The sequence below is a fragment of the Macaca mulatta genome, chromosome 17 (assembly GCF_049350105.2).
Source record: "Macaca mulatta isolate MMU2019108-1 chromosome 17, T2T-MMU8v2.0, whole genome shotgun sequence".
In the NCBI taxonomy this organism is placed as follows: Eukaryota; Metazoa; Chordata; class Mammalia; order Primates; family Cercopithecidae; genus Macaca; species Macaca mulatta.
This window is the reverse complement of record NC_133422.1, coordinates 8,407,849-8,430,291: the sequence shown is the minus strand read 5'-3', so window position 1 is coordinate 8,430,291 and position 22,443 is coordinate 8,407,849. Positions and strand designations below refer to the sequence as shown.

At 40.4% G+C, this 22,443-nt stretch overlaps 1 protein-coding gene across 6 annotated transcripts in view; it reads left to right on the top strand.

Moving 5' to 3' along the window:
• Nucleotides 1-22,443, top strand: part of FLT1 (fms related receptor tyrosine kinase 1) — a 196,101-nt gene that overhangs the window by 53,741 nt on the left and 119,917 nt on the right. For all 6 annotated transcript variants that reach the window (XR_013407803.1, XR_013407805.1, XR_013407804.1 and 3 more), the window contains exons 4-10: nt 3,368-3,492; nt 7,490-7,652; nt 7,755-7,891; nt 10,408-10,582; nt 11,544-11,661; nt 14,127-14,296; nt 14,730-14,889. Coding sequence is in view for 2 of the 6 variants with exons in the window: in XM_001117928.5 (XP_001117928.4) it covers nt 3,368-3,492; nt 7,490-7,652; nt 7,755-7,891; nt 10,408-10,582; nt 11,544-11,661; nt 14,127-14,296; nt 14,730-14,889 (1,048 nt within the window). In the remaining 4 variants the exon portion in view is untranslated. The remainder of the gene's footprint in view (nt 1-3,367; nt 3,493-7,489; nt 7,653-7,754; nt 7,892-10,407; nt 10,583-11,543; nt 11,662-14,126; nt 14,297-14,729; nt 14,890-22,443) is intronic.

The following is a 22,443-nucleotide window of genomic DNA, read 5'->3' as shown; positions in this document are numbered from 1 at the left end:
GCACCTGGCTGTTAAAATTTTAGTATATTTGTTTCCAATCCTTTTTTCTATGCCACTATGTCAATATATATTTATATTTTTGATAGTTAAGATGATGAGTATAATTTGTGATTTTCATATCTACCTACTGGTACCAGCAGTGAATCTGTATGGGTCTACAGCAACTTGATCCTTGCCTCCTTGGAGGAAAGAATTCAGCCAAGGGCATTAGTAGGTGTAAGGCAGATAGACAGACCGAGGCAAATTTTAGAGCAGGAGTGACAGTTTATTAAACAGTTTTAGAGCAGGAATGAGAGGAAGCAAACTACACTTGGCAGAGGGCCAAGCAGGCAACTTGAGAGATTAAAGGGTTTGCGTTTACTCTCCCCTGATTTTTCCTTTGGGATGGGCTGTCCACGTGCACAGTGGCCTGCCAGCACTTGGGAGGAGCTGCGTGCGCAGTGTGTTTACTGACGTTGTGTTTGTGCTCACTTGAGGTGTTTTTCCCTTACCAGTTGAGCATTCGCAGAGGAAAGTCATATACCGGTTAAACTCTGCCATTTGGCCTCTGAGTGTGCATGCTTGAGCCTGCTCGCCCAGCTTCTGAGATTTTATCAGGAAGCTCCTGATCTCCAGCTGTAGGTGTTTTCTATCTGTTGGGAGACTGTCTATCTCTGGTGCCAGTTGTGACTAATTATTATTTTAGAAAGACAGTTTAATAACCACCTGTCCGTCACCTGATGGTCACCTGACATTCTTGGGAGGAGGGGCACTCTCCTGCCCCACTCATGTCTGCCTGACTGCCAACTCTAACACTACCCCTCTTTGTTCATAAGTTCAAATGAGTCAAAATAATAATAAGAAAATTAACAGCTAACTATTTGCCAGGGAATCATTCTAAGTGCTCTACATATCTTAATTCATGTAATCCTCATTGTAGCCCTTTCACATAGATTTTACAGATGAGGCACAGAGGGCATAATGATTTCCCCAAGGTTTCACAGTTACACAGGACCACAGCCAGGATTAAACCCAGGCATTGAGGCGTATTCTGAACCACCATGATCTGATGCCTCCCTCCAAATCAAAGCCTGCCCCAAAGTCTGCTGTCACACCCCATCCCTTGGTGATCAGTCCTTTTTCAGAATTTCTCCAACACTATACAGTACCATGAGGCACTTACTTTCCCACTGAATGTGTGGAAATCAGCCTTCATCTCTAAAAAATCATTGTCACCTGCTGGCAGCCCTTTCTATGGGGGCCTTCAAGAGAAGGTAGCCAGAGGTTCAGCCTTCAGGGTGCTGCAGGGGAAGGGGCTGTAGATTGGAGGCAGAAGTAACTGGCCTACAGGCCTGGCTATGCCCATCTAGACAACTCATTTCACCTGTTTGTGCCTCTTTTCTCATCTGTAAAATGACAGGGTTGGATACCCGTTCACTCATTCATTCAGCACACATGAGACAGACATGAACACAATCCATTTCCTCTCCTCTAGGAACTTAGCATCCAAGAAGTACCCAGAGGAAAACACTGCCGGTTCTGTGGACTGTGTTGTAACAGAATCAATGGGAACACTGGGAAAGTCCCTAAGGTGGGCTAGGGTGGAGACAGGTGCAGGAAGGAAGGGGGCTAGCAAGGCTTCCCAGAGGATGAGTGAGAATTATTAACATGTAGATGCCAAGGACCACACAAGATGGGCTGTGGTGAGAGGGTCTCTCTAGAGCTCACATCTGTGCCTCCATTCCACACTGCTGTGCACAAAACCATCCCATCTTCAGCAGGCTACTGCAATGGCCCACTGTTTTTTCTTTTTTGGCTTAAAACTACAGAAATGTGTTATCTCACAGTTCTGGAAACTCTAAGCCTGAAATCAAATCATCTGGGCCATGCCCCTTCTGAAACCTGCAGGAGAACCCTTCCTCACCTCTTCCTACATGCTGGTGATTGCCTGCAATCCTTGGCATTCTTTGGCTTGCTGCTGCATCACACCCGTCTCTGCCTCCGTCTGCACATAGAGCAAGTCTGCACACCCTGTCTGCCTTCACGTGGCTGCCTTCTTATAAGGATGCTAATCATATTGGATTAGGGGCCCTCCCTTACTTAGCTTAAGTAATTACATTTGCAACAACCCTGTTTTGAAATGAGGTTACATTCAGAAGTACAGGGGGATTGGGACCTCAGCATATTGTTTTGGCGGGGACAGAGTTCTACCATAATGATCACTGTAGCCACCATCTAGTCTAGGCAACCATTGCCTGCTTACTGCTTTTGTTTCTCTCCTATTCATTCTCCATTCAGCATCCTGAATGAGTTTCATAACCCACAAACCTGAGACAGGACCAGCAAGCAGGTGGTGGCCTGGTTGGTTCTTTCAGCAAATGGAGAGAGTTCACACAGGACTTCTTTCCATTTAGTATATAAGGCTGGAGCAAATGGGGGACGATCAGAACACAATGACTCCTGAAGAGATCCTTGCCTGAGGATGTCAATAGATTCCCGAGGGCAAGGGCAGGGTAGACTGAAAATGTTTCTAAAAGGATCTCAGGCTCATTCTGGTTCCCCGAGGAGTTACAGGGAAGCTGAACAAGTGTTTGAATCCTCCTTGCCTCTGAGACTGGCCAAATGCCACGCTTTTTAAGGAAGTATTGGTGCTTAAAATTTTTTCCAGACTTCTCTGCAGGCACTTGCACATACTTTGCTATTAGCAGGTAAGTAGTGCATACTAAAGAAATAAGCCTAATATACATATGTAATAAATGCATCATTCAACACCACTTTTCCTGCCTGTCCCCTCCCCCTAAGCAGCTCAGACCTTCTTGTTCATTATTATTAGCCTCCGAGGAAAAGTCTAGAAAACCTTTAAGTCATGCTTCTGTCATTCAAATGATAATCCTCTCCTAAACTTGCTAGACTTCTGCATCACCTTGAATTCTCCAAAGAAGAGTTGACTTCGCCACTGCATCTGTGCCCTTTGAGCGCTTACAAAGGCTCTGGAGGGCGCTTCCTGAGGCACTTAGCATAACTGTGGTGAGAAGTTTATGCAGAATTTTCTCCTTTCGCTCTTACTGCACTTTTAGGCCTTTTCCCACAGTGGTCCCCCCATATCACAATTGCATATCAGGGTATGGGGCAATCTGATCAGAGGCCAACAACAGATGCGAATTTAGGCTTTATTAGGGAAGCTTTCTTTTTCTGGGTAGAAACACAGAGGGCCAAACTCAGAGACAAAGATATGAATGTATGGATTACATTAAGGGAGAATGGTGTGACTGTGGCAGTGGCTGCCTTACCGCACTAGCTACGGTGTCTAGATGCTTGCGTGTCAATTGTTTTTATATATATGTATATATATATGTATATATATATTTTTCATTTTCTTCTCATTCAGATACAGGTAGACCTTTCGTAGAGATGTACAGTGAAATCCCCGAAATTATACACATGACTGAAGGAAGGGAGCTCATCATTCCCTGCCGGGTCACATCACCTAACATCACTGTTACTTTAAAAAAGGTAAATTTGAACACTGCTTTTCTCAGAATACTTTTACTGCAAACAAGCATAATGAAGTTTTACTCGTTTTATCTTTCCGGAATAATTTCCTTACAGACATCTGGGCTTCTCAGTGGACTTTCCTGTAACATCCTTTTACTATAAGGAATCGTGCTAGAAGTTATGCCCATGGATGTGGTTAAATAGAATAAAATGATAGTGTCTTAAGCATGAATCGATGTGAATAATGAAAGAACTGAAATCGTGAAAAATGTTATGTATTGCCACAAACCCAACTGTGTGCAAATGTGAGAAAAATCAATTCTGCTGCTTACATAAATTAATAACTTTGCAGACAGTGGATTATCCAGATTACTGCAGAGTAGACAATGTCAGCAGGGTGCCCAGTTCTCCAGGCATTGACATTCTGGCTTCATGCATAAGGAGACACCACCTTTGGTTTGAATTGGCAAGTTCCTTGGTGAAAAAAGGCCTGTTTCCTGCTGAGCACCCAAACTTCATCTCTTAGGGAAAAAAAGGGAGGAAAGACCATACATGAAACTTTTCTTCATATTATATTGTAAATTGTACATATGGAAAGGAAAAACATTTAGGGTAGAATCTAAGAAAAACAAAAACTAAACATATGACATTCTAGCTAATTAATCAGCAGTAAGAGTTAGGAGTATACCAGGACTCAGAACTGGATAAAAACTCCCCAGATGGAAAACTGTGCTAAGTTCTGAGAGCTTAGAACTTTAAGACAAACAGTCAAGGCTGCCCCAGAGCAGCAGCTCGCACAGTGCATCACAGAGCAGGCACTCAGGAAGTGTTTGGTGCTGGTAGTGGTGGCAGTTAGGCTGGAAAGGTTTAGAGAATGATTTTCAGTCTCATCCATCAACCCTGAGTCCTGAAATGTGGTGGAGAAGTCTCCTCGTCCTCTTCCTTGCATTCACTGTCCTGGGTTGTTACTCACGTAGGCCCTCAACATAGTCCATCGGAGACAGGTTTTGGCCTCCATTACATTTGTGTGCCATCGCCAGGAAATAGACAGTCATTACGGCAGAGCTGGAAATGCCAAAGGAGTCAAACTCCTCAGTTGGTCAAGATAAAAACACTCTGGTTTCCAGAGTGTCAGGAACTTCCCAGGTCATACTGAGCATTTGAGCCAATATCTTGCCTTCTCATTCGGTGTTCCTGCCATCCTTCTTGAATGGTCTAGTTTGTATAGGAGGAAGACAAGGGTGGTTAAGAGCAGAGGCTAGTGCCACATTGCCTGCACTCTGAACACACTGCCACTCATCACTGGGCAAACTAATGAGTCATCAAACCTCTCTCCACCTCGCTTTCCCCATCTGAGGAAGGGGGTGATGACAGTGGTACCACCTCACATTGCTGTTAGAAAGGTTAAGTCAGGTGATACATGGAAAGCACTTAGATCAGTATCTCAGTACAAGATAAGCCCTATTCAGGGGTTAACTTTAGCATTACCTAACAGTTTAATACCCAATACTGTACTTGACATATTACCAAGTCATGTTTTCAACAGCATGGCATTACTCCCCTTAGTCTGAGATAATTATTGCTGTGTGATTAATACGGAAAACACCATGTGAAGAGGGAAACGTTCTCTTTCATGCGCGCGCCAATGCAGGTGGGTTTTTTGGTCATCAGGAACATTCCAAAATTCCCATATAAAAATCTGGGGCTGGTGGGAGTCTCTTTACTGTTTTCTGCCTAAGATCTGCAGTGCACAATTTAAAAAGAGAGAAAGAGAAGTGTAAAATTTTAACAGGGATTTTGGTTTGGCACATGTGTACTGGAAATATTCTAACCTATGACGTATTTCTGCTGACATGAAGTTAATATCTTTCCCTTTCATTTCTCTTATTGTCCCTTTTCTTCTAATTTTCTGTCCCCTCCCTCTCCTTTTCACATGCCTGCTTTGGCGGAGCCGTGGTCAACTGCACACAGGCCTTGCTGCCCAGGGCTTCCTTTCGAGGCTGAGATCCACCTGCCCATCTGCCTTCATTCTTACACATGCGGTGGTGGCCACAGCTGATGGGCTACAGTCTTTGACTGCTTTAGATCTTCTCAGCTAAATGTAAAGTTACTTTGTCAATGGAATGCTACTAGCAGCCGTAATGGATAGATGAGAGTAAGATAAACACTTTAAAGGAAATTTTAGTGTATTTTTAAGTTGTACTGAGGAAGCCTGTCAGCAAACCTTTCTTTTAGATTCAGCACATACTTGTTTTCACTTATTTGTAAAGTAACATAGATGTCAGTCCCTGACTTAAATTTTTCTGGGTTTTCCTTTGTCTGCACTAAATTAGAAGAGAAGGTTTTTTTTTGTTTTTGTTTTTGTTTTCCCACCGAATACATTCCTAAGTTTACAGGTAGCACCTTGATATAGTGAAACATGAAACGAATCCGTTAATTGCTTTCAGTTCTTCATAAACAGGATGTAATTAATTTCAAACCAAGGAACACCGGTAATACATTCCAATGTAGGCACAGCCCCTAGAAGAGAGGTACTAGTGGCTTCTGGACTAGAAATTTCTGCCATAGGATCACAAATCCAGATCAGCTCCTTCGGCGAGCAATAGAAATAAATGACAACTGGATAGAGAGAGGGACGTCGGGTGTACTTTTTAAAAGGCGATAGGAAAGGTTTCAAGCTTCTTTATGGCTGTTTGGTATTTCCTTTATAATCTGTTGGGGGAAGGTAATTTGATTTTTGTTTTTCCTTTTTCAACTGGGAATAAGGAATAGTGGTAGTTGGGAATCGACTACCACTGAAATTGGACTGGCAACCTGGCATCAGGGGAATTTGGCTGGGCCACTTGATGGAGCAGTGACCCTTTACAAATAAAGTTCAATCCCACGGCAGAGTGTTTATCTGGTAGTCTTTAAACGTTACGTTCTTGATATCAGAAGAAGGCATAAGGAGAAAGTCAAATCATGGATTATTTTCTTCTGTCTGGACTCACTGTGCTTGGGAATACTTCTAAGCATTTGAGAGCACTTCATTCATGGCAGTCTCTGGCCTCCAAGGCTGCCTTCACCATCAGCAGCTCCAGCTTCTGGGAGTTTCCCTTCCAGAGGCAGAGCTGACACCTTCCTTGTGACACAGCAGGATCCTCAGAATGACAATCCCAGTGAGTGCCAAGTTAATGTTATGAATCTTGGAGGACCTGGAATTATTTACAGTCTTTTGAAGACAGCCACTTCTTCAGTAAACCATGCAAAATGGGAGGAAAAGCTATGACTTGTTAAAAGCTCTGGACGATGAAAACAAATGAGAATAATCTGGCAGCCCCAGTAGAAAAAAATGCAATTGGCTTCTCTCTCTTTTTTGAGATGGAGTCTCGTTCTATCGCCCAGGCTGGAGTGCAGTGGTGTGATCTCAGCTCACTGCAACCTCCGCCTCCCGGGTTCAAGCGATTCTCCTGCCTCAGCCTCCCGAGTGGCTGGGATTACAGGCACCTGCCACCATGCCCAGCTAATTTTTGTATTTCTAGTAGAGACAGGGTTTCACCACGTTGGCCAGGCTGGTCTCTGCTGACCTCAGGTGATCCACCCACCTCGGCCTCCCAAAGTACTGGAATTACAGGTGTGAGCCACCACGCCCGGCCTGTTAATTGGTTTGTCTGCTGAGTGTCCGACCAGTTTATTATGAAGATTCCTGGAGGCCAAAGAGTTATGGGCTCCCCCTGAAAGTCTGATATGACAACTAGGTCTATCCTGGGTAGGTGCCATTTGTTGCCAAGGCTGATAGTAAATTATCATAATTACTATAATTAATCATAATGCAAGTGTCTTTTGCTATATACAAAAAAACTCAAGAACCAATGATAACAAACTAGAGTTTTTAACCTAGTTTGTTATAAGCAAACTACAGAGTTTTACTATTTTCATTTTAGATGAAAAATCATGTTTTCACCAACTGCTGGTGAAACAGTATTGCCAACCAGTGCTAATAGGACCTTGTTAATGCGTGCCTCTTCCTTTTCAGTTTCCACTTGACACTTTGATCCCTGATGGAAAACGTGTAATCTGGGACAGTAGAAAGGGCTTCATCATATCAAATGCAACGTACAAAGAAATAGGGCTTCTGACCTGTGAAGCCACAGTCAATGGACATTTGTATAAGACAAACTATCTCACACATCGACAAAGTAAGTGATGCTTCAGAGGCATGAACATAAGCCGAAGTGCTCTTTATTTTTATCTGCGTAATGAAATCTTAATTTAAAAAAATTTCTCTTTTATGCTTGCAGCCAATACAATCATAGATGTCCAAATAAGCACACCACGCCCAGTCAAATTACTTAGAGGCCATACTCTTATCCTCAATTGTACTGCTACCACTCCCTTGAACACGAGAGTTCAAATGACCTGGAGTTACCCTGATGAAGTGAGTGACCCATTTTTCTATTTCTTCTGCAGGACAGTATTTTTAGCAAGTGAAATCCCGCAGGGTTTTTGAGATGGGAAAAATCAGAAAATCCTGATTCCTGTGGCAGTGTTAGTCAATAAAGCAGCTTTGGGTTTGGTTCGAGTGCTTTCTTTGCCTGGCATTTCATGAGTGTGATATGCAGAGATACCGTCTTTTGATGTCTGGGAGTTTTGTTTTGAAGAGCATAGACTGGTATTTCTATTGCATGATTCTAGGTGGAAAGAAAGGGATTGTTTCATTCCTGGAAACTATTCTGTAGGATTTAGAGATGAGAGAGAAATGTATCACTAAATGCCAGGCAGGGACTGCCTTTTGTAACAACAACAACAACTTTCCAGGAGGCTGTCTCTGTCAGCGCATTCATTTAGGATACTGGCAGACAGTCAGGCACCTGATTGGAACATGTTTGGAAAAGATATTACAACCCAGTCATCCAATATTCCATTTGTTAAGTGTCAGGGGAGCAATTCTGTCCTTCAGAAAAATGAGAAGAATGAAGCCTGAGTTGGGTTCCCTTATTCAAATCGAACATCCTTGCAAACAATAATTGTTTTAGAAATGTATACATGGGGAAACTATGATAAACTGTTACGGAAATTTTGACAGTAGTTCTGGCCCCCATTTCTTGTGTATCAGCATGATTTATGCGGCATATCTCAAGTACAATCATTTGTTATGTCGTTCAGATTGCCCAATTACAAAGTCAATTTATGATTAAATTATGTATGAAAGATTAATGCATGAGCCCCAAGCTAGTGTTGTTTTTCATCGACATTTCTTGCCATGGAAATGGAATAACTTAGCAACAAAAACGTGTAACGAGTGCCCTGTAGGGGCACATTAAGGCCTTATCTGTCATCAGCTGTTTTCTAGGAGTGGTATTGTTTCATTTAAATAAAAATGCTATGGCTTGTAGCAATATTTTCTGGGTTTTAATAGAAATCAAATATTCTCAATAAGTGCCAAGAGGGAAGAAACTTCTATCCTGCTAGCATTGCTACTGTAAGTAAGAGTATCTATAATACATCTATTAAATGCTAATAATCTTCTAAAACAGCACTGTCCAACAGAACTTTCTGTGATGGAAATATCCTGTACTTGTGCCACTAGCCACATATGGCAGATGAAATGTGACTAGTGTGACTGAGGAAATGAATTTTTGATTTCATTTAATTTTAATAGCCACACGTGGCTGGTGGCTGGTGGCTGCAGTACTGGGCGAAGCAACTCTAAAACACAGGATGAGTTATTTCCCAAGTCAGAAGCAATACCAGTGTTACTCAACTTGGCAAAGGGAGTAGTACCTGTATAAATAGAGCTGCAGAAACCTCCCTCAGTCTGTTATGTTAAGGGACTAGTTCTCTGACTTTTGATAGTGGCAATTGACTTTTCTCTCTGGTTATTGCTGAGAATGAAGAAAATGGCCTCAAAATGTGTCTGTCTGTTCCAACAGGGAAGTAAATGGACAGGTGGGTAGGAGTGTATTAAACGTGGCACAGAGCAGAACTAAGCTCCCGATCCAAAGATCAGTTCTGGACAGCTCCCAAAGACATTTTTCCATGCTCCTCCCCTCTGCCCCTATGACTATGCGGAAGGACTGAGAGGTGGAAATAACTTATTAGTTATAAAATACAGCACTTAAAAAAAAAAAAGGAGAAGGCAATGTGATCTTGTCTTCTCAAAACAGTGAGGAGGACTGTCATTGTGGCCAGGTCAGATTGTGGAGCCTAAGACTGATTCTTGTTCTTATCTGAGACAAACCTGGGACAGCACCTTTCAAGTCTTGGTTAAACCTGCTGATGGCTTTGCATGTCCCCAGATCCGTTTACTATGATTTAGCCAACATGGGCAAGCATTGCTCAAATAGTGAAATAATGAAATTATAGGATTATTCCACCTTAGTAAGTAGAGACAAGACTCATTATCTTTTCCTTCATATCTAATAGAGACAAAAAAGGAAACTCAGACAGTGATTTGGTGAGAGAAGCACTGTCATTAAGCCAGACACTAAGGCTTATGATTGTCATGTTTGTGTGTGATATGTATGCCTACAGAACAGGTTACTGTGTAGAGAGGTGTGTGTGCCAGAGGAAGGACACTAGATTTATGCTCAAAAGACCTGAGTTCCTGGCCAACTTGGGCCAGGGGGTCCCTTCCTTCAGTTTTTTCATCAGTAAAAGGGCAGTCAGCCTGCCAATCTCACTAGGTTGTTGAGACAAACAATTGAGATGGTATATGTGAAAATGCATTTGAAGAAAATTAAGTGCTAAATAAATCCTACTAGGCTACATATTTGAAGCATCTCTAGACACAGATACAGTTTCCAAACATTGTGCTCTAGGTGGATGTGACGTGATTCTTAGCATAAAACAGAAGCTATTGTCGAAGTTATGATCTAAGAAATGTTAAAATCCTATATAACTTTAAGCATGAACACTCACTCCTTCTACATTTGTTATACGTTTTCTTTCTAGAAAAATAAGAGAGCTTCTGTAAGGCGACGAATTGACCAAAGCAATTCCCATGCCAACATATTCTACAGTGTTCTTACTATTGACAAAGTGCAGAACAAAGACAAAGGACTTTATACTTGTCGTGTAAGGAGTGGACCATCATTCAAATACGTTAACACCTCAGTGCATATATATGGTAAGCATAGTTCAGCGTTGCCAACTCATGCTATGCTTTCTAATCATTGTAGATGTCTGTGTTCTCTAAATAAGTCAGTTTTCTGTTGGCCAAGAGTTACATTATCATGAATGAATACGACTTGGCCATAGTTCCCTCCTCCCCCTGTCAAAAAGCAAACCACATTAAGTACTCTTTAAATTTAATACTTTTGAATTGAACAGAGAGTCCTTTCTTTAGATGTTTATTATAGCTAATAATTCAGTTAGAACCTAATATATTTATGAAATTTTTAGTGTCCTATATAAACAAAACAGAAAAAGATGATGAATTTTATCTTTACTACTTCAGAAAAATTTCTCAGGTACTACCATGAATTAGAGAAATAAAAATATAGTATGCTAAATCATTTAGAATTAAAGCTATTTTATCCCTGCTTTTACTCTCATGGAATCCTAATGTTGTTGCTTAATTTCAGTATGCAAATTCTATAAAGAAAATGCTTAAAAGCCTTATTTCCATTGCTGAAAAGGAAACAGTGTGGAGGACAGAAACTGTGGAACAATTCTATCAGTAGCCTTTTATTTCCTTTTGTCTTTCTCCAGTTGATTTTTGATATCAAATTAGTTGATTTAGGGTGCCCAGAGCAACATTTTCTCACAGCGGCCACGCAGATTTTTAGAAATATCTTCCCACTTCCTTGTTATTGTGATAGAGATATTTAAGGTGTTTTACTTTCTGTTGCTCTGCCACTGTTTTATGTTGCTAGGACGTGATACCATTTGATTTGAAAGGCGTGCACCAGTTACGGTGCTTTTAAAGTATCCTATTCTTGATCAATATTTAGGCTCATTGATAGGCTCTATCATAATTCAGCTCTGTTTATTTACTCATTGATTACACCCTCCCTTCATGAGGCCCTAAGGTTTTGCTTATGGAAATATATTCTTTTCTAATGTATTTATCACTTCTCCTTTCAAAGATAAAGCCTTCATCACTGTGAAACATCGAAAACAGCAGGTGCTCGAAACTGTAGCTGGCAAGCGGTCTTACCGGCTGTCTATGAAAGTGAAGGCGTTTCCCTCGCCGGAAGTTGTATGGTAGGACCATACTTATTTCCATAACAGTGTAAGACGTGCTTTGTAAGTGGGAAGCTGCAAGAGCCTAATGACTCCAATTCCTGACAAAATACCAAGAGACGTTCCTCAGACAGCCCCAGAGAGCTCAGAACTCTGTAGATTCTTGGGTGGTGGAGGTGAGAAGGGCTGGGGGAAAGGAAATAATGTAGCAAGGTAAGCAAGAGATGAGGTTTGTTCGAGTGCTCACTTCAGTCTAGTCAGTCTCTTACTGTGGTTAACCTTCTGCATCTCTAAACCTTCCTATGATGTCAGCATTCTTTGAATGGGATGTGCTGAACAATGACTAGGAAGCATTTTGAATATGTAACATGCTCTATTAACCCTGAAGAAGTGGACTCCTGTAATGAGAATGATGAAAATAATTCTTTTATGTACAGCTGGGTTGAAAGTTCCAGTCTTGTTTTAAAATTAAACAAACATTAATAGAGACAAGACTTACTCATTTGAAGATGAGGACGAATGGGCCTTCTTGAACTAATTAAGGTTTTTTTGGCTAGAAGGATATATATTCAAAACCTCCTTCAGCAGTTTTTTAAAACACTAGTACAACACCTGATGTAAAACAATGTAATCTGTTTATGATCTGCAATCATTTTACAAAATTACTGTTAAATGCCAATACCTTTGGCTCAAATCATTACCTTTTAAACAAAGGGTATGGTGCAAAACTGATTAGCAAAACAATCCATACAATAGGGGTGTGGTGCCATTTTAGAATCCCCCTAACCAGAGCTGATTTGGCTTTCAATGTCGTATGAGGGTAGTGTGTTTGTTTGCAGTTCCCTTAAATACTTAATAGGGAATTAAAGAGAAAATTTTAACTTTGTGCTATGTCGTCATGCCATTGCAGTAGAAAAATGATCTTTTTTGCTTCAGAATATCAAAAACATTTAGTAGTAAATTTTTAGGTTTAATAGTAAATTGAATAGTAATTTAATGACTCCAGGAGGTACATTCACTCCGCCGGGGTCTGAGAGCATGCTCATCTGTTAGTGTTGATTTCTTCAGTAACTAAGTCACAAGGGCATTAAAAAAATTCAGTCCACCGTCAAAAATGCTGACTTGTTGATAGGAAATAATTTAAAGTAATACCAAGACAATATTTGTAATCACAAAGTATAGCATCCTCATTTTAATTACTTTGGATCTGAGACACACTAGTAATGGGAATTTGTTTGTAGGACTTTATAATCATGCATGATAATGAACTAAGTTCCCAATATTAAACCTTTATACAGAACATAAGAAACTCCTAATGGATTAAAACTGCCTATTTAAAGAACTGTGCATTTTAATGAAATCATAGAATTTTAGAGTTATAAGGAACCTTTGAGAAACTCTAGAAAATTTGAGAAAATTGGAGCCCAAGCTGGTTAGTCATATGTGCAGCAGCCTGCAGTGAGTAGAAGAGCCAGGTCAAGCATCCAGGCTCTGACTGTCAGTTCCGTGTGCAATAGAATGATATCAATGCATCGATTCAGTATTTAATATGTTTTTATATTAAAATTTTATGTTAAAATTTTTTTAAGTTTATGCTTTCTGTTTGTTTTGCACCTTAACTGTTCTTCCTCAGAGGAGAAATCTTGATAATCTTGATTTCACTCTAGTTTATGAAAGGGACAACTGGTGTGACCATTTATAAAACTAATAAGAACTCCACCTGAGACCACAATAGGAAAGTCTATTTGTATTTTTATCTGGAGAAGTGATCTAGTTGATCTGACTTACAATGGCCCTTATACTGCTGATGGAGCCTCGTGGAAAACTCTGAAAAACATCTCGGATGGAATCAGAGCCCCTGCCTCTGGGTTAATCCTTAAGTCCCAGTGGCCACCGGTATCCCTGTGGGCACACTAAGCTACTGTTTTTCTATCTTCACTTGCTTTATTTCTTCCTCCTTGCCAGTAAACATGAAGTGTTACCCAGTCTAAAAAGCATATCTGCCTTTACTGAAAAGTTAATGGCTACATTTTAAAAATCAACACTGATGATCAAAGATTTGAAACTGGTCAACTTGAGGCCGGGTGTAGTGGCTCACGCCTGTAATCCCAGCACTTTGGGAGGCTGAGGCGGGTGGATCACAAGGTCAAGAGTTCAAGACCAGCCTGGCCAACATGGTGAAACCCCATCTCTACTAAAAATACAAAAATTAGCTGGGCGTGGTGGCAGATGCCTGCAATCCTAGCTACTCAGGAGGCTGAGGCAGAGAATCGCTTGAACCCTGGAGGCAGAGGCTGCAGTGAGCCGCAATTGCGCCACTGCACTCCAGCCTAGGCGACAGAGTGAGACTCTGTCTCAAAAAAAAAGAAAGAAAGAAAGAAAGAAAGAACTGGTCAAATTGAGCTCAAAAACTTAAATGACAGTGTTACCAAAGTGATATTGCGAGGCCATGTGAAATGACTTACTGATTATGCTTTTAACCACAGGTTAAAAGATGGGTTACCTGCGACCGAGAAATCTGCTCGCTATTTGACTCGGGGCTATTCGTTAATTATCAAGGATGTAACTGAAGAGGATGCAGGGAATTATACAATCTTGCTGAGCATAAAACAGTCAAATGTGTTCAAAAACCTCACTGCCACTCTAATTGTCAATGGTAAGTTTGCTGCTCAGGCTTTCTTCTGGTTCTGGTAGGAAACAAATTAGTGAACACTTATGAATTCAAAAATCAGCATAACAACATCAAAGATAACAAAATTTCAAATAATCATTTGAAAAAACACTTAACGTTAAGTTCCCATCTTCAACAATCTCGTGTTTGTTTGTTGTATTCCATAGGCAGCATGATCTTTTATCATTGTAATCACAATGTACATACCATGGAATCAAATTATTAATATTCTCAAAACACTGCTACTATTTTTAAAAATCTGCATTTTCTTGACAAATAGGACAGTTTACTTCTTTTTTGTTTCTTGTTTGTTTCCCTGACATCCAAACCAGTGAGAATGTGGTCCTTCATGTGTGGCCCAGGAGAAAGTCATTAGAACAGCTCTTGACTTCTGTCCCGTTCTTCATCTCCTTTCCAGTGAAACCCCAGATTTATGAAAAGGCCGTGTCATCATTTCCAGACCCAGCTCTCTACCCACTGGGCAGCAGACAAATCCTGACTTGTACCGCATACGGTATCCCTCGACCTACAATCAAGTGGTGCTGGCGCCCCTGTAACCATAATCATTCTGAAGCAAGGTAGGGACAGTCAGTTTTTTGACTAACTTTCAAATACTTTTTGACACCTGGAATTAAGATTTTTTTAATGGACACAGATGAGAATCTGCAGATGGGGTGTACTGTATATTTAAGGCAAGGCTCTCCCTGCCTTGGAAAAAGGTGGGCAACAGCTACTCTTCTTTCTTACTGAATATACCTTGCCGTTGGCTAACAATTTCATAATTTTTCTCTCTGGTTTACAGTTTTAGAAGCACAAGCACAAAACTAAGGTCCTCCCATGAACTGTTATATGAGCTCAGGTTGGAACTCTGGTATCCTGTTTCTCAATTGAAGATCCCTAGACTTTGGCTATACCACTATGTCAGTTGCATTCGCGTCCCCATTGTTCATTTTTTATTCTTTGGATATGATCCAAGTTCTTCCCAACACCGATGATCACTATGTTTCCTCCTTTTGGGCTTTGCTCTTCCATCTGTCTGAAATGCACTTCCACCCACTGCCTGCCTCCTAAGAGGGCCTTACTTATCAAACCCCATGGCTCAGCTCTTACATCACCTTCTCTGTGAACCCTCCTGACTGCCTCATTCAGAATCACGTCTTCCTCCTCAGTATGAACAGCACTTTGTTCACACCATTGTTACATCGCTCGATGCACACAGGGTTGTCTCTCTCTAAGCCAAGAGCTGGCGGAGAGTACCCCTGTGTCTTTAGGCTGGGTGAAGGCTGGCACACAGTAGATGCTCAGTGTATATTTGCTAAGCGAATACATCCCCACCCTCTGCTAATTGTGCAACATTTCTTTGCATCCTGTTGATGACTGAGCCTTGTTTGCTTTTTCCTCTTTTTGTTTAGTCTACAGGAATGATACTAAGGATAGTTCATGGGAGCTAATTTGAAGAACAGGAATAGAATTGATAGGTGCAACAATAAGATATTATTGAAACTGCCCAAGAATTATCATTATGCCAAACTATTTTCCTTTTTACTTTTAACTTCACTTGCAGAGTGTTCAGGAGGATTGTTATTTAAAAAAAATTGATAGGAAAAGTAAACAAAGCATAATTCTAATGTAAACAGATAGAAGTGGCTATTTTATTTTCTAGATTATTCCCACAATTCCAACTCGTTTTGCTTAGGGTGTATTACTCTCAGAGTGGAAAGTTACTGGTGAGTTATGGAATTCCTGGAAAGTAGCTATTTCCACACATCTGATTTCTCATTTGACTGTCACTTTCTAATAATAGAAATATAAAGGACTTAAAAATCTTAAATATCTTCTTTACCACTGTGAATGTTTAACGCAAAAGACAGTGAGATCTACTGAAATTCTATACTATTTTGCAAATTTGGGGTATGCATCAATATTAATGGACCCATCCTCCTAGGGTCTTGACATATGTGCCAACCTAACATGCAAATAAATCAAAAAATAACTAAATAATTGAAGCTATTTGATTGGGATAAAAGTGTAGAGTTGAATTTTTCTGGAATAACAGAGCCTTTTCTAAATATATTTACATTTTGTTTTGGCAATATTAAATCTAAAATTTCTATTCTAGGATTAGAACTAGTAACTATGTTAGAAAATAACAATTATGAATGATAGAACATAATGTTATAAATTTGGGTTTAAGTGATGCTGATAAAATGTGATTTGGAGAATGAGGCCAGCTCGAATGGAACTTTGTAAACATTAGCTTTCTTTCCAGTTTCTTTGTGGTATATGGGATCTTTCTTCTGTGTTATGCAGTAAGTTCGCCAAGGCCTAAAAAGATGTCTTCTTCCTTTCAGAGTGGTCTCAAGACTCAGAGCATTACCTTAAATGTTTGTTGGCCATTTGAATTATTCTCTGTTAAAGGCATTTTTTTTCACTACTTACAAGGCTGATCAGAAATGAAAGTTTAAGGTTGCATATGCTTTATTTCTTTAATATGTTGCTGCTTGAAAGTATCTGCCAAAAATGTACACATCTTTGATGTACAAGAATGAGAACTTGATGTACATTAGTCAGCAGGTACTAATTGAGTAGCCTACCTGTGTCAGACCCAGATTTGGTGCTTGGTGGTTAAATCAGTACAGTTAACTAGAAATGTTTCAAAAATATACGTAGAAACTTTGTACACTAGAAAATAAACAGAACCACTCTTTCACCCTGTCAGAGAGATGAACCTAAAATTTACAGATAAATGAAGCCCTCTTTAATTACCAAAAGTTCTCAAATATGTCTTTATGTAAATGTATTTGTATATACTTAGATTAACTCAGATTCAGTTGTAGACAGGAATTTTAGTAACACATGAGTAAGAAATGCTCTATTGCACTTAGTTCGAGTGATATGGTAACATATTTGCATACTGGTGTCTATACATGATCATCAAAAGAGATTGAGTGACTAATATATGCACACTACTCTCAAATATGTAGAATGATTCCTGGCATTTAAATTTTAGGCTCTAGTGAAAGGGCGTATCTACATATACCCCCGGCTAAAGCATTTGTTCAGTTTGAGGGCAGAATATAGTTGTTTAAGGAACTCGAAACTATTAATTGGTTTAATATGGCCAGACAGTTAATGTATCTAATATAGAAAGAGGTTCAGACCTGACTCAAATTGTTTAGTTTCCTAGAGTCTAATAAATCTGTAAATATATTAAGCTATTTTATAACTACTGACAGTTCAACTAAAAATATCACCCTTTAAAAAAAAAAAAGTGGCAAAATGTTTTATGAAAGCGAGCTAAGTTTTAACTGAGTAATACTGTGGTTTTCGTTTTGCCTAGAATTTGTTCTTATAAAACATGAGGAATAAAAGAGAGGAAGGAAAGGATGATTACTTTTAAACAGGAAATGAACCAAGAAGAAATAAAGCAGAATCTTTCCCCTTTTCAGTTTTTTTGCATTAAAAAAAGGAAAATGGGGCCAGGTGCAGTGGCTCATGCCTGTAATCCCAACACCTTGGGAGGCCAAGGCGGAAGGATCACCTGAGGTCAGAAGTTTGAGACCAGCCTGGGCAACATAGTGAAACCCCGTCTCTACTTAAAATACAAAAATTAGCCGGGCGTAGGGGCGGGCACCTATAATTCCAGCTACTTGGGAGGCTGAGGCAGGACAATTGCTTGAACCTGGGAGGTGGAGGTTGCAGTGAGCTGAGATTGCACCACTTCTCTGCAGCCTGGGCAACAAGAGCAAAACTCCGTCTCAGAAAAAAAAAGAAAAAGAAAGAAAAGAAAAATGATAAGAAAACTACGATATTTCTTTTGAATATTAATAACACCAAAATAAGTCATCAACACTGAATGAGGTGGAATATTTTATTTTTCTCATCCTCAGCCAACTGATAGACTTCTAAATAGATATTCCTAAACCTGCTCCCATGAGTCTCAGCAAAAAGCCAGAGAGCATCATAAGGATGTTAGGCATATAGTGCCTTCCACATGTCTGTAGTTTACAGCCTCTGCTCATATAAAATAAAGATAATGATACACACTTCATAGAAGGACTATGAGGATCGAATGAGATAATGTATTTAGAAAGTTACAGAGTGCCACAGATTTTCATTGCTACCATTGGGGTACATTTCTTTAAATAAGACCCAAGAACCTTTAATGAACTTGAAAGGATATTTCTGCCTACTATAGAGCTAGTTTCACAACAGTTAGCAGTTTTACCAAACATTTCTGAGAAATGAATGTAAATTATGGAATGTAAAATACAGTTTTGTTGTGCTTTAAAAATAGTAATTTAGTAGGTCTAGGGTGGAGGGTGGCTGTGGAATTGAGGAAAATATGACTTTTCAGAAGAAGAAAAATTAAGGAACTACAGAAGAGTTAGGCAAAAGTAAAAGGAAGAGTAAATGGAAGGGTGTCATGAGGGAATGAAGTAATTCTCCCAGTTCATGTGGGCTGCCCCGTTCATCGTTTTCCTGTCATGAGAGGAAGTGGTTCTGCCCTGTGGGTTGGCTGAGGCTGGGTGGGCTGAGTGGGCATGTAGGGGAGCTGATGCCTGCTGGACCAGTCCACTTTCGAGCTCTAGAACTTCACGTTTCCCCTGCATTTTGAACAACTAAGTAGTACTACTAAACTCCCCGTGGACTGAGCTCCGCTTGATCTTACAGTCCTCTGTGAACTCTGCCACAGTACTGATGCAGCCTCACAGGAGTTACTATTTAGATAAGATTGTCCATGGCAAGGAGGTTGGTTGGTTTCTAAAGGAACAATAGTAATACAGGACTGGAGGGAAGGGGACTTTCTCTGGGGAATGGAAAGTGTGGATTTGAGGAACCAAGGAGAGGATGGCGCAAGGACAGTCTTGGCACAATCCGTTTGTACCGCAGATCACTATTTTCTCAGGAAGAATCTAAGATGTTGGAAGGCTACTTTTCTTTATGTGTGCTTGAATACCAAGGAGACCCTCGGGTAGCTGACTGCGTGGCCTGAGTGGGTCTTTGTGCTCATCTGTTCCCCACAAACAGGGCATGGTGGGGGGCTTCTGCTGATCTCCTTCCTGGTACTCTCATGAGCTCTGATCACCTCCTCCATGGGTGTCCAGAGTCCACCTGGTTGTTTCTGGATTGTCTTTTCTTCTTTCTAAAACTAAGATCTATTTCTAAAATGTTGAATGTGTTTGGGTCTTTCCTCTAGGGAGGTTCAGTGCCTGCAGCCTTTGATTACTGCAGTTTTGTTTTGAGAGCACACATTCTTTAGATCTTAGATCTCTCTCCCCATTTATCACAAATCGTAGTTTCAAAGGAAGAAGTAACACGGATTGATTATAATAGACAGAGTTGTACCACCTACTGTGTTATTCCCCTCTAATGGGGGAAAAAAAAAAACTTAGGTAACATTGGGTTCTTTGTGAACAATCTCATTTTCTTTATAAGCTATCTGTGATAACTACTCAAAATATGTAGAGAAACATTTCTATCTACATTGCATTAATATTGCTGACATCTTACAAAGCAACTTGGCATGTCACTGATATTCAATCTAAATATACTGTCAACCATCTGCTCATCACACAAATATTTATTAGGCACCAACTGTGTGTAAAACACGAAGATAAATACCACTTGTCTTTAGCATTTATATTTGCATTATACAAGATTAAACATAGTTGGTGATTACTTATAGGATCTATATAGGTACCTGTAAAATATCTACTACATCCTCCCAAAGATAGAGAATTGGGAATCAAGGAAGCAAGTCCTATTCTTGGCACAGTCCCTGACTTCTGTGTGATCTTGGCCAGTTCTTTGATCTGTGTTTCTATTTCCCCTTCTGTAAATGGCAATGGCTGTGCTTCCCCTTTCCTATCATACACAGCTATGAATGAGTTAACTTAGAAAATCACTGTAAATTGTATTTTCTTCCTTCAAAAAGGCTTGAAAGTATTTCCCAGTGGCTGCACACTGACGTTTCCCTTCTGTTCCTTATAAACTGTAAGGCAATTTGACCATTAACTCTGAGGATCGGTGACAAATTAATAGAAAATTTCAACTTATGAAAGTAGAATTACTGTCAGAAAAGTCTTAAATGGAGGTACAAACTCTGTGACACAGAACTGACTCCATGTTTATAATGTTAATAAGGGCCCAGTAAGGAAAAAAAAGATGGTGCTGCAGCTCCTCCACCACTGGGGCCAAGCCGTGTTTTCTGCAGTGCCAACCTGGACCACCTTGCCAGCCTCGGTCCGGCCCATACAAATGAAGGCATTCTCATTCTCTGCCCAGTTAGCTCTAAAGCTTTGCCTGCTTTATTTGGTCTTTTGCCAGTGGGTCTCTTCAGGGTGTGAAAAACGATGGGTTCTCAACCCATGGAAGGTTGAGGGAAAACATTATTCTTTTGACTTTCTTAGATAAAACGGTGGGTTTTCTAAGAAAAATCTATTAGACATACATGGACTCTCAAGGAACTACTTGCAAAACTCTAAAGTAGGTCAGGACTGGAGTCTAAACTAATCACATGCTTTAGAAGTTAACTAGAAAATAATGTTTACCGCCATTCTCAGTGACAGTGTGACGTCCCATGTCTGAAACACTCTTCATGTGCCCTAGCCGTAGAGTACTGTCGGGGGTGGGGTGGATGGTGTCAAGAGAAAGCTGACCACTCTAAGAGTAAGGGTGGTTTACTGCCTTCCGTCCGGGGATGGGGGGGTGGGGTGGCCTACAATATCAGAAAAGCAGAGGCATCTAGGAACTCTGAGAAGGGCTTCTGAGAGGAGCTTGCCTAATTGCATTTCTCTATTGTTTACGTCAGCAAATTGGCAAAGAAAGGAGGGCCTGAGTCATTAGGGATGTGTTAGGGATAGATCATTTGGGGGAAACATAGTTTGGCGCATCAGTGGGGTATGTAAAATTAACAGGACAGAAACAAGACAATTGTTAATGGTAGTTAATTAGAAATGTACTCAAAGACCCAAATTTAATTGACTGCCAACATGAATGTCTATTATTTTTATGCTGTAACAGCTTTATGTCCCATATTTTATTTTACATCTACACAATGAAAGTTTTAACAATATAAAGATTGAAAAAGTCAGCATTTCCTGGGGGCAAAATGGAGGTCAGATGTCTGAGGGAAGCTGTAATTTAAGACCTCTTCTTGTAGAAATACGGTCACATACCTCATGTTTAAATATTGATCACATTCTTCCTAAGTACACATACAATTTGTATCCATCCATGTGTCTCAACATACATTCTACACAGTGCGTGCCTGGGTATGCAGCCTCAATTCAGCCACGCTACAGAGAATTTTAATTTACCACAAACAAAACCTTGAATCAAAATGAGTACTTTAAAGAAGACCACTTGACCAAAGACCACTTAAGCAGGACTTTGAGCTTGAACAAACAGCCAAATAAAACTGGCCATCTTATACAGGAGGCTTTCATCACAAGCCAAAAGTGAATGTTCACTTACTAATGAGAAACTTCTTGCATTCTGTTATATAATTACTGGACGAGGAAGTGCATGCTGCTCAATGTGAATGTTCGAACAACAGCCCTGATTAATATTTCAAACAAAGTCCTGAGAACAGAGCATGAGTTCATTTGCCAAAGGCCCCTTTGCCACTTTTCTATGCTTTGTGAGATTTTCCTCCTTTTCCCAGTCTTCTTAGTAATACGGTGAAACTGACGAATAATTGTTTCTAATGAGTTAACTGTCTCCTGTAATTGCTATCAAACATTTCATTATGTGTTTTAAATTAAACCAAAAGGCTGAGTCACAGGAAATCTATGTGGGATGGTTTTTTTGGTTTTTTGTTTTTGAAATGGAGTCTTGCTTGTCGCCCAGGCTGGAGTGCAGTGGTGCGATCTCGGCTCACTGCAACCTCCACCTCCTGGGTTCAAGTGATTCTCCTGCCTCAGCCTCTCAAGTAGCTGGGATTACAGGCATGTGCCACGACACCCGGCTAATTTTTTGTATTTTTTAGTAGAGATGGGGTTTCACTGTGTTAGCAAGAATGGTCTCCATCCCCTGACCTCGTGATCCGCCTGCCTTGGCCTCCCAAAGTGCTGGGATTACAGGCGTGAGCCACCGCGCCCAGCCGCTGGATGGTTTTTATAGTGATC